Source organism: Lissotriton vulgaris, chromosome 5 (genome assembly GCF_964263255.1).
Source record: "Lissotriton vulgaris chromosome 5, aLisVul1.2, whole genome shotgun sequence".
NCBI lineage: Eukaryota > Metazoa > Chordata > Amphibia > Caudata > Salamandridae > Lissotriton > Lissotriton vulgaris.
Genome location: NC_141693.1, coordinates 1,857,616,319 through 1,857,628,644, shown reverse-complemented (window position 1 = coordinate 1,857,628,644; position 12,326 = coordinate 1,857,616,319). Strand labels below are relative to the sequence as shown.

The following is a 12,326-nucleotide window of genomic DNA, read 5'->3' as shown; positions in this document are numbered from 1 at the left end:
CTAGAGTTTTCATAAGACCATCATCAGGACGATATAATTCAACATAAAGTAGATGACCCTCTGTGAAAGAAACAACAATGTATTACAATTTATTTAAACCTGGTTAAAAGCTGTATAAAAAAATATTCATTAATCATTAAATCAGTTCATACTAGTGAAGTCGGTGTGGCGACTACAAGAGATTGTTTATAATTATACATATTTGATCAAGAGAGCAATTCACTTGAGCGACTTGCTTTTTTTGAAAAAAGGGGGGTGGGTTTACTACCCCTAGATCTTACTTGCGGTCATAAGAGCTGCATTAATTGTAGTAATTTGAACTCACTTTTAATCAGAATATAAAGGTCTTCCTTCTGTTTAAAGGAACGTTAGTGGTTCCAATGATTTTGAATAGCAGGAAGGGTGAATCTTTTTATGCCCGGAGTACTGCAAAGAAAAAGGGGGAATCAATGAATCAAAATTCTCCTTTTGATTTTGCAATGCGTGGCCATTATCCAAAAGGACTAGGCCATGGTTTTTTAGTTACCTTGTGCTCTTGAGTTGATAGAAATCCAAGTAGTAGCTAGGGATCCAATGTGTGTAGATCACTGGGAAGACCACAATTAGAATCTGTTCCAATAGAGAATAATTTAAAGGAACATTTAAGTTTAGACTAATATTTAGTGCAGAAAGCATCCTAAATTTAATCTAGTTGTACATTGCTAAAATATCTGCCCGTTTTATAATTATTCGGAGGAACAAAAAGTTTGTCTCCACAGGCTAGAATGTATAAAGTACATATGCCATAGCGTTGAGGACTAATATCATGTATTAGTCATTAAACCTAAGTCATTTGGTGAAACGATTATCTGTATAGCATTTTAAAGTACTTTGAACTTAGTGCACTTGCGAGTATTTAAAAAAAAGCGCTGCAATTACTGATAAAGTTGAGCGCCATCTTAGTCTCGTCAAACTAAATACATGATCGTATACAATGACAAATATAGTTTACTTTGAGAACGCAAAATGCTACTGTTTTGTGCATAAAATATTCTAGCTTTTTATACGAAAAGAGGCTTTCGTGTTGAAAAAATGCCTCTGTTTATAAACTAAATGAATACTAAGATACAGACGAATCTGCGCAGTGTAAAGCACAGAAGGAGAGGATTTTAAGTGCCTACGAGTACTTACTTCCAAAATTAGCAAGGCGAGGCAGGAAAATCTCAGTCAATGAAGAAAGCGCCGGACCGCAACCTGTTCGAGTTAAGGTTAGCAACATTGTTGCCAAAGTGAGATTCTGTATTTAAGCGTTACGTAATCTCGCGAGATTACGTCTTTGGAGCTGCCATCATTGATTTCATAGAAAAAGGGGCGGCCATCTTGTCATGTATAGCGTGTATTGGAAAATATATGTATTTTCACCCTCTTTTAATTCCAAATGACTGATAAGGACTGCCGAAAACAACCTTATAATTACGTTAGCCTAATTATGCATTTGACTGTATGGTTGACAAAGATTTTCCTGCCTCGCCTTGCTAATTTTGGAAGTAAGTACTCGTAGGCACTTAAAATCCTCTCCTTCTGTGCATTTTTTCAACACGAAAGCCTCTTTTCGTATAAAAAGCTAGAATATTTTATGCACAAAACAGTAGCATTTTGCGTTCTCAAAGTAAACTATATTTGTCATTGTATACGATCATGTATTTAGTTTGACGAGACTAAGATGGCGCTCAACTTTATCAGTAATTGCAGCGCTTTTTTTAAATACTCGCAAGTGCACTAAGTTCAAAGTACTTTAAAATGCTATACAGATAATCGTTTCACCAAATGACTTAGGTTTAATGACTAATCCATGATATTAGTCCTCAACGCTATGGCATATGTACTTTATACATGCTAGCCTGTGGAGACAAACTTTTTGTTCCTCCGAATAATTATAAAACGGGCAGATATTTTAGCAATGTACAACTAGATTAAATTTAGGATGCTTTCTGCACTAAATATTAGTCTAAACTTAAATGTTCCTTTAAATTATTCTCTATTGGAACAGATTCTAATTGTGGTCTTCCCAGTGATCTACAAACATTGGATCCCTAGCTACTACTTGGATTTCTATCAACTCAAGAGCACAAGGTAACTAAAAAACCATGGCCTAGTCCTTTTGGATAATGGCCACGCATTGCAAAATCAAAAGGAGAATTTTGATTCATTGATTCCCCCTTTTTCTTTGCAGTACTCCGGGTATAAAAAGATTCGCCCTTCCTGCTATTCAAAATCATTGGAACCACTAACGTTCCTTTAAACAGAAGGAAGACCTTTATATTCTGATTAAAAGTGAGTTCAAATTACTACAATTAATGCAGCTCTTATGACCGCAAGTAAGATCTAGGGGTAGTAAACCCACCCCCCTTTTTTCAAAAAAAGCAAGTCGTTCAAGTGAATTGCTCTCTTGATCAAATATGTATAATTATAAACAACCTCTTGTAGTCGCCACACCGACTTCACTAGTATGAACTGATTTAATGATTAATGAATATTTTTTTATACAGCTTTTAACCAGGTTTAAATAAATTGTAATACATTGTTGTTTCTTTCACAGAGGGTCATCTACTTTATGTTGAATTATATCGTCCTGATGATGGTCTTATGAAAACTCTAGAAAGACCGAAACGTCGACATTCTAGTCCAATTCTGCACATGATTCAATGTACCATTCTTTGATTTTCTTCTTTTTTAGTTGAAATCATTATGTTATGTTGTATTAGCAGTTTGGATTTTCTGTTTAGATAGACCAAAGGTGATAATAACCTGTACCTTGAATATCTAAACAATATCTGTGTATGCACCCTATTTTATAAAACTATTTCTGTTTTGTATATACTTTTTGCCTTGAAAACAAATAATAATCTTCAGACAAAACAAAATCCTGGTTTTTGAAGTTATTTACTATGTTAGTGTGGTAACATTGTAGATAGTGATCTCATTTGAGTCTTTAGTCCAAATCAACAATTGATTACAGCAACTGATTAATAACAGTTTCAGGATCCTTGATTTTCATAACAAGTCCTAATATCGCTGACCAATAAGCAATTAAACAAAATCCCTTGCTGGCCTTTTCTTTGTTAACAGTGTCATACTCCATCTTGACAATGTTAGGGACAATGACGCACCCCTGCTGGCAGGCAGGAGGGTACCCGCTATCATGTTTACCGATGATACCCTCCTGCTTTCCAAATCCCCGATGGGGATCCAACGGATATTAGATGGGTTTGGCGTTTTCTGCAGGCAACACTTGTTGGGTTCGTGTTTATGTATTGCGTGAGCTGTCACGAGCGTTTCTGTTATTTAATAGCTCGTGACAAGCTCGTGCTCTGGGTAATGTGTTTCTGTTTAAATACCTGGAATGTGGGAAGTAAAGCTGTTGGGGAAGTTGTATTATTCTTTAGCTGGACTTCATGACAAGAGGACACCAATAAAGCTGGTCTTCTTAATAACACGTTTCCTGCGTGTTTTCTCTCTTCCATTACTTCCCTACACTGGCGACGAGGATGGGATTTGTTACCTGCTGATTAAGAACGGGATTTAAACTAAATTTCTCGGCAGCAGATTTGTCTGAGCACCGTTACGGAGCTGCTGAACCACTGAAGATTAATTGAACTTATTTTAATTGGGAAGAGAAAAAGAAATACTTTCGGAAGAGAATTAATCTTACTTCCTACGGCGTGTTTGAAAAAAATTTTTTTCTTTGTTTTCATTTGATTGCCGTTTCTTGGAACCCTGTGGATTCAAGGCTTGTCAGCGTCCAGCTCTCATCATCACGCTCTGACGCATCACGTTGGATTGCCTAAGACTTCTTCTGTCATCACGCTCTTCTGCCATCACGCACTGATGCATCGCGCTCGTTGTCAAGCAATCGCATCGGGTTGTCATGCAGTGTGAACGCGTGATGGCAACGCGTTTTCTTTGAAGGAGTGTCAATAACGCGATGCAATGTAAACGCGTGATGGCAACTCTTCTTCTTTAAAGGAGTGTGAATAACGCGAGTGAGGATTACATATAGACAACAGATACGCAAGTGTGGATTTTGTTTGTTTTTCATCAGTGATATGCACACTGCGTGTTTTAACTACAGCTGGGAATTTTCTTTTACCTATTATTGTGTTTGTTTTTCTTGTATTTCAACATTCTTTATTGTATGATATAGAATAAGTTTACTGTTTATCTACTATGGCTGGCATTGTTCCTCCCCCATCCTTTTTATCGTCACCTGATGAACCCCCTATGGCGTGGGAAATATGGGAACCTGTATTTTTAGCTTATGTAGATGTTTTGGAGGAGGGAGATTGTGAGCCGGATAGAAAATTATCACTTTTGAAGCATTGTTTGGGTGGTATTGCTTTGAAAGAATTCAAAACTTTACCAGCTTTAGTAAATCCAGGGAATATTAATGTGTATGAATATGCCTCTTTACAACTAAGTTTAAGATATGGAAAAAAAAAGAATATTGTCATGGAGAGATTTATTTTTTACTCACGAAAACAACGTGCTGATGAACCTGTTGAAGATTTTGTTTCAGCTCTGAGATCATTAGCAGTTACGTGCGATTTTGAGCACATTTCTTTTGAGCAAGTGTTGAGGGACCAAATTTTGATGAGGACTAATAACAAAAAAGTGCAGGAACGACTTTGGACAACGTCTCATATGTCTCTTAACAATGCTATAGATATTGCAAAGTCGATAGAACACTCGGAAAAGTTTGTGAAGGAGATAAGAGGAAATGATAAAAGCGATGTTTTCAGCGTATCTAAAGATTCAGACAGGTCAAAGAAAGGTTATCCATCAAGGAGGGATTTTTCATCTAGAAACGATTACAAATTCAGGAATCAGAAGTATGAAAAAAAGAAGTCAAAGTTATTGTGTTTTAGATGTGGAAGCGATGGGCATTTAGCAGATTGTAGGAATTGTCCAGCTTTAGGGAAAACATGTTCAAAATGCAACAAGAAAGGGCATTTTACAAGATTTTGTAGATCAGTACCGGGAAAAATGAATTGCATACATGAATGTTGTGAAAGTTATGCCTTGGAAGATGAAAGTGAATTCCAAGTTAATACTGTTATCAATGTATGTGAGGATGGGGATTGTACCAAGTTTCCATCTTGTGTGATAATGGTTGATAACATCAAATTAGAATTCTATGTAGATTCATGTGCATGGTATACCATCATTTCCTTGGGTGTTTTTCAGGAGAAGTTTCCTGATAGGAAGTTACTCAAATCTGATGTATCTCCTGGTGGTTACACAGGCCACAAAATTGATTTAATTGGTTATTTTAATGCGAAGTTACAATTCTTTGACCGACACACTTCTGGGAAAATGTATGTGTCAAAGTCTGGATTGTCACTTTTAGGTTGGCCACACCAATACCAGTTGGAAATGAAAATAGATCCCAGGTCCAATCTTCCTGTTTTTGTTGTGCCACAGTGTTTGCCAAGTGTCCCCAATGATAACTCACTGCTAATGGATAGTTTGAAGAAATCTTTTCCAAATGTTTTTAGCGGGACTTTGGGTCGATATAAAGGTTTTGAACATGTTATCAAACTGAATGAGAATGCTATTCCTGTTAGGCACAGAGTGAGAAATGTTCCTCTGACTTATAGGAGCAAACTTAAGGAAATGTTGAAAGATTTGTGTGAGAAAAATATCATTGAACCGATAGAATCATCCCCTTGGGTTTCTCCCATTGTGATTTCGATTAAATCTTCTGGCGAGCTTAGGTTGTGTATTGATCTCCTTAGTGTTAATAATGCCATTTGGGTTGATTCACATCCTTTACCGAATCTTCATGAAATGGTTTCAACTTTAGCTGGAGCACAAGTTTTTTCTTGTGTTGATCTGGCCAGTGCTTACCATCAGGTTGTACTTGCTGATGAGTCTAAAAACATCACTGCATTTATTACCCCAGAGGGTTTATTCAGATTTTGTCGAATGCCATTTGGATTGGCGAGTGCTGCCTCAGTGTTTCAGAGACTTATGAGAGATACTTTGGAGGGTTTGAATGGCGCTATAGCATTTCAAGATGACATTTTGGTGTACGGAAAAGATGATGTGGAGCATGATAATAACTTGAGCTGTGTGATTGCTGCCTTGTCTGAGAAAGGGCTTACCCTCCATCTCGACAAATGCAAGTTTAGACAAAAGGAAGTGGAATACCTTGGTCATACTATCAGTGGAATGGGTATTAAGCCAAAAAGAAATCATGTTGAAAGTATTGTAAATGCTCCCCTACCCACTTCAAAAGAACAACTTGTGGCGTTTTTGGGCCTCCTTGAATTTTATTCTAAGTTTATACCTAATTTTTCAGTAAAGGTTGATCCTTTTAGATGCTTACTAAAGAGAAATGCTAAATTTGTTTGGACGGATGAAATTACTGAAGCTTTTAAGACCTTGAAAGGGTTTGTTGTGAACGCGCCGTGTCTGAAACCTTTTGTGGTTGGTGTGAAGTGTGCGGTTATGGTGGATGCAAGTTGCTCTGGTTTGGGTGGTGTTCTTTTGCAGAGGGATAATGAGAAGGAATGGGTTGTTGCTTACGCTTCAAGAGCTTTGAGAGATGCCGAAAATAATTATTCCGTTATAGAAAGAGAGCTTTTGGCTTGTGTTTGGGGAGCTGAACACTTTAGACCCTTTTTATGGGGTACAAGATTTTTAATAAAAACTGATCATAAGCCTCTTGTTTTTCTCATGGCTCCTGGTGGAGGTAGGACCATGTTGGCGCGTCTTGCAAGATTAGCTTCAAGATTGCAGTCTTTTCAGTGCAAAATTGAGTATGTTCAGGGTAAGGCGAATGTACATGCTGATTGCATGTCAAGATTAGTGTCTGATATGAGCTGTCCTGAAGTAGTCATTGAGGATGAGTGTGAGGTTGCTTTTACCTTACGCGATGTTAATCTTGTTTGTGGTGAACCATCATCTTTGCAAGAGGATGTCTGGTTAAAGGAAGTGAGAAGTGATTTGGAATTTTGCAATGTCAGGGATTATCTCACACATGGTTGGCCGGAACAGAGGAAATTGTCTGGTAACATGATGGGCTTTTTCAAGGTTCAGGAGGAACTTGCTGTGGAGAATGATTTGAGACAAAATTGTTCCGCCCTTTTCTATCAGGAATACTCTTCTTCAGATTGCTCATGAGGGGCATCTGGGGATATCCTTTACCAGAAGATGACTAAAAGAGTCTTTTTGGTGGCCAGGGATTGATGCTTGTGTGGATCATTTTGTGCGTTCATGTGTTCATTGTTCTAACAGTGATAAAACAGCTGCTGCGTTGCGTCCGGAACTTCATCCAATTGATTTACCTTCTGGTCCTTGGCGTAAACTTGGGTTAGATATCATTGGTCCGTTTAGTTCTTTACCCAAACAGGAAGCTTTTGGTATTGTCCTCATTGACTATTATTCTAAATGGCCGGAGGTCAAGATGGTTAAGGATGTTACTTCTCACCAAGTTATAGAGTTTTTGGACGAGATCTTTTGTAGAGAGGGAATTCCTCAGGAAATCGTGACTGACAATGGTCCACAGTTTGTTAGCAAGGAAATGGAACAATTTATGGATAAGTGTGGTATTGTTCATAGAAGAATTGCTGTTTTCCATCCTGAGGCCAATGGCCAGGTTGAACGCTTCAACCGTGTGATTGAAGAAGCCATTCAACTTTCGATCAAAGGTCATTTGAATTGGAGAAATGCGTTACAATCTATGTTGTTGGCTTACAGGACTTCACCCAATTCTGTGACTTTGGTTACGCCTTTTGAGCTTTTAAGAGGGCGTAAACCTAGTACTAAGTTAGTACCCTGGTGGTTAAAAAAGAACTTATGTGGGTCTGACAATTTTTTGAAAGTGGATTTTGAGGCAGTTCAACGCAGGGTTGAGTCATATAAGAATAAGATGAAGCAAAGATGAAGCATGATATGGTTAAGAGAATTGGTCCTACGTCTAGTCGTTCTGTAAAAGTTGGTGATTTTGACCGTATCAAAAAGAAAGAAGGTGTCTGTAAAGGTTTTCCTGTGTGGTCTAGTCCTAAGAAAGTAATTGAGGTTTTTAGGAATGCTGTCAGGGTTGATGGTGGCTCAGTTTGGAATTTGAGTAGAATTGCTGTGTTTACTGGGGTTAGTCAGTTGGAGAATGACTACGACAGCAATGTTTTTTTGGATGTTGAGGGACAGAGTGATGAAGGGCGTTGTTTACGTGCTGAATGTAATCCTGGTAACTCCAGGGTTGTGCGTTCTCACTGTATGCCGATATGGTTTAATGACTTTGTGATGAACTAAATTCTGGGTTTTTTTTGTGTGTTTGTTCTGTTTTCATTTTAAGGGGGGAAGGTGTGTTGGGTTCGTGTTTATGTATTACGTGAGCTGTCACGAGCGTTTCTGTTATTTAATAGCTCGTGACAAGCTCGTGCTCTGGGGAATGTGTTTGTGTTTAAATATCTGCAATGTGGGAAGTAAAGCTGTTGGGGAAGTTGTATTATTCTTTAACTGGACTTCATGACGAGAGGACACCAATAAAGCTGGTCTTCTTAATAACACGTTTCCTGCGTGTTTTCTCTCTTCCATTACTTCCCTACAACACTGTCTGGAGATTAATACAGAAAAAAAACAAATTCATGATATTTAATCCCACCTTTAAAACTAGGCCTAATCCAACAAGGCTGGAAAGGGTAAAAACGTTCCAGTATCTGAGGGTAACTCTACACGAGAACTTATCATGGGGCCCTCAGATAGCCAGATCCCGGTAAAACTGTCACAATTGTCGGGCACAATCCTGAAGGTCGCAAATACATCATCCGTTAAACCCATTAGCCCAGCTGTGGAGATGTATAAAACCCAAGCCAAAGCGGCCGCATCCTATGGTAGCGAGTTGTGGGGTCACAAAGCTGGGACAGAACTAGTCAGAGTAGAAAATAACTTCCTCAGACATCTTCTGGTTCTTCCCCAAGGCACACCCTTGCTACCCCTAAGACTAGATCTGGGGCTCCCCTCAATAAGGGACGATTTGGAACTAAAACCGCTGATATTCTGGCACAGGCTCTGGTCCACTGGCGAACTTGCACATTACAGGGAAGATCTCAAGCATGTTATGAAGCTTAACCAGTGTGACAGAATCCCGTGGTTGGCCTTTATCAAGAGAGAACTACATCGTCTGGGACTTCCTGAGTTATGGGAGGTTCCTGAAAGTGGCTGTCAAAGGGTCCCTCGCAAAAGGCTGATTGAAATATTCAAGGAGAAAAGTCTAGTCTCTCTTGTGTGTGCACCCAAAAACGGCACCCTGACTGAACAATTCCTGGATTCCAAAAATTCTTATCATTTTGAAGGTTTTATGGACATCATATTTACTATTTTAGCAAGGAAACTGTTCATTCAATGGAGGCTAGGCACCCTGCCCCTGAAAACTTTTACTTGTAAATGGACAATGCGGGATGAAAAAACCTGTCCTTGGTGCAAGAACTACGATGAGGAAGAAATTCATGTTTTGTTTTTTTGTCCGGCCTACACTAGACCGAGGAAATACTGGCTAGTCCCTTTGTGCAGGAATTTGGGCATAAGAAACTACTTACATTCATACCGAATACTGAAGACAAGTACCCTGCCCCACATAGTCTTTGCAGTTGCCAAGTTTATAATGGCCATGTGGCAGATAAGGGGAAAAATATCAAAAGACTGAAACCTATATGAATTGTAATGAAATTGCTCCTCATGTCCAGACTCTTCAGGGAACTGAGCTACCTATGAAATGTACCATGTCATATTTTTATTGTATGTGGATGTGATTTAAATGTTTTAATGTTTTTAATGAATATTTTATGGTCTCAAATGTCCGAAATAAAGAATTTTTGGATTGGATTGGATTGGTACCGGTGACAAGGTATAGGTCCTAAATAAAATTTAAAAATCACTGATTAGAGTAGCGTGCTCTATCAGAAGTGAGGATTATCCCACCCAAACTGTATATGTTTGACAGTTAATTTATGTAATGGATCTGTTTCCTAATGTTCCCTCCCTAATTTGAATGTCCTGGCATTGCAACATGTATGGTGAGGTCAGTTTTACCGCTTTCTTTTAGCCTTTATTAGGTTCTGATGGCAAATGATTGCTGGAGTGGCAGAGCTTCCTGGGCTATTGGATCCCTGGTTCGGTTTATTGTTATTGGCTGCTGAAATAAAGTGGTAAAGAAAAGAGAAGCATAATCCTTGTCCTTATTAGAATTTAAAATTGTTGTCACAAATGTTTGAAGAATTTGAGATGGAGGATTAGATGGTGTTACAATCAGTTGAAATTGATGGAAGAATTAGAAAGTGCTGTAATAGTGTACTAATTAGATTAGTTAGGTATTGTTAGTGATTATAGAATAATCAGAGGAGGGACGTGTAGTGTCTTGGTGTGGACACGTTCTAGTGTTCCTGTGTAATGTAACACACTCTACACCCACCCACCACAGACGTCATGGTGTCACATGACGCTGCCAATAAAAGAGGCTGAGCGCACGTGCTCAGGACCTTTCCTACCACTCATTCCTGGTGTCCGTGTCATCCTTGCTGCGCCTAACATGAGGGCCCAGGGCCCATACTTTCAATCATTACAGGACGTTGTTGGGGATTTTTGTGCATTATTAGTAAAGTGCACAAATTGGTTTTACACTTGATTACACACGCATACACTGATACACTATCATTGTTTTTTAAACTAATTTCCTATGGCATGCATCAAGAACAGTATTACTATTATCCTTATTTTGCTACTATCCTAGTCTTGATCATAGGCAATGGTGTAAATTCCACAACTCTTATTCAAGCAACATGGAGTCCACATCCACCTCGAATACATTATGTCAACCAAATTAACAGTTGCACTCTAGTTTTTTGGGGGATATTGTTTATGGTTGACAAACGTTCTGTAGTCCTTCCTTTACATATTAGCATGAAAGCCTCGAGCATCCGGGAAGACTAGGAGCCATTTAGGGATCAGGCAAAGCATGAGCCCTTTTGTTCGCTGCCAGAAGCACGTAGACACTCTCACCGACTCGGCCGGATTGTTATGCCTGACCCAAAGATGCCCGTCGTTAGCGACGTGGCTCCTCCCAGATGCGGGACTGCACAGGCGCAGTGTACTGTGTATGCTGCCTGCTCCTCCGCTGGCCCCCCGCAGGCGGCTGTCAGCACAGGGGGATACGCTCCGCCAATCAGAACGCGGCTTGTTGTGGTGCGACTCCGGTACGGGGAGCTCCGGGACCGAGGCCCGGGGTGGCGGAAGCAGTCACAGTTTAGAGAAGTGGGTGGGCAGAGTGAGGGTGGGCGAGAGCTGCGACCCCCTGGGAGGATAGTACTGATTCCTGTGGTAGCAGGCATCAGTGAAGAGAGTGTCAGTCCTGAGTCTCCCGGATCTGAAACAAGGGAGAACAGCCCTTCCGCCTTCGTGGTGTACGGGGGCCTCTGTCATCGGGGGTGTAAATAGCCTGAGAGGGGAGTCGAGTTCACTGACGGATCGAGGGCCACCCGCCAGGGTTTCACAGGCCGCCCTGGGGCCCGGGAGGGAGAGAGGGGGCTCGGGAGAGTGGACTCACTCTGGTGTCCAGCCAAGGTGGGATACCCCGGGGTGTAGGACAGGAGGCCGCGCTGCCGGACCGCGGCACAGCGAGGGTGGACGACGCCCCCCGAGCCCCGAGGTGGGCAGAGGTCCGGACACCCGGGCCCTGGTGCAGAGAGGCGGAAGAGCCTGGGGGCCACAGGAGGCCGAAGCCGCCGCACACCGAGAGCCGGACCATGAGGAGAGAGATGAACGGGGTCACTAAGAGCAGGTTTGAGGTGAGTGAAGACTCGCAGAGGTACAACAGTGAGTGAGGTGTGTATCAAGTACACAAGACAAGAAGGCTGGCAGTGCACGAAGTTATTGTTTTGCTCAGGCTTCTAGGTGGGATTGAGGGCGCGGGCACACTGAGTGTTTCAGGGTGCAGGCGTATTTTAAAGATCTCATCGTGAAGGTACATTAACAAACAGGTTTCAAGGTGCGAACATCAACTATGAATTTATCAGGATGTGCGTATTTGAAGCTCTTGTTGTAGTGATTGTGTACGTGTTACCGTCGTCCAGGTAACTCGTGTGGCACAATCTGCTCCTTAACTTTGTGTCACGGTCCCTTGCAACTGTCACTTTTTTCGTCTGCATTACTTGGTAACTGTGTCTTTTTCTCGGCCCCGTGCTCTACCCTTTTTCCTGCCCCATCTATGATTTAACGTGTTGCTGATATTTCTAATGGGGGTCATTTTGGTTCTACACGTCTCGTCGGTGTCACCTCTGGTGAGGGGC

General features: G+C 40.7%; 1 protein-coding gene across 1 annotated transcript in view; it reads left to right on the top strand.

The window, feature by feature from the left end:
• The first annotated feature begins 11,133 nt into the window (after positions 1-11,133).
• FBXL20 (F-box and leucine rich repeat protein 20) overlaps positions 11,134-12,326 on the top strand; it is a 658,452-nt gene continuing 657,259 nt past the window's right edge. The window contains exon 1 of the mRNA XM_086924342.1: positions 11,134-11,825. Within this exon, the coding sequence (XP_086780468.1) occupies positions 11,784-11,825 (42 nt within the window). The 5' untranslated portion in view covers positions 11,134-11,783. The remainder of the gene's footprint in view (positions 11,826-12,326) is intronic.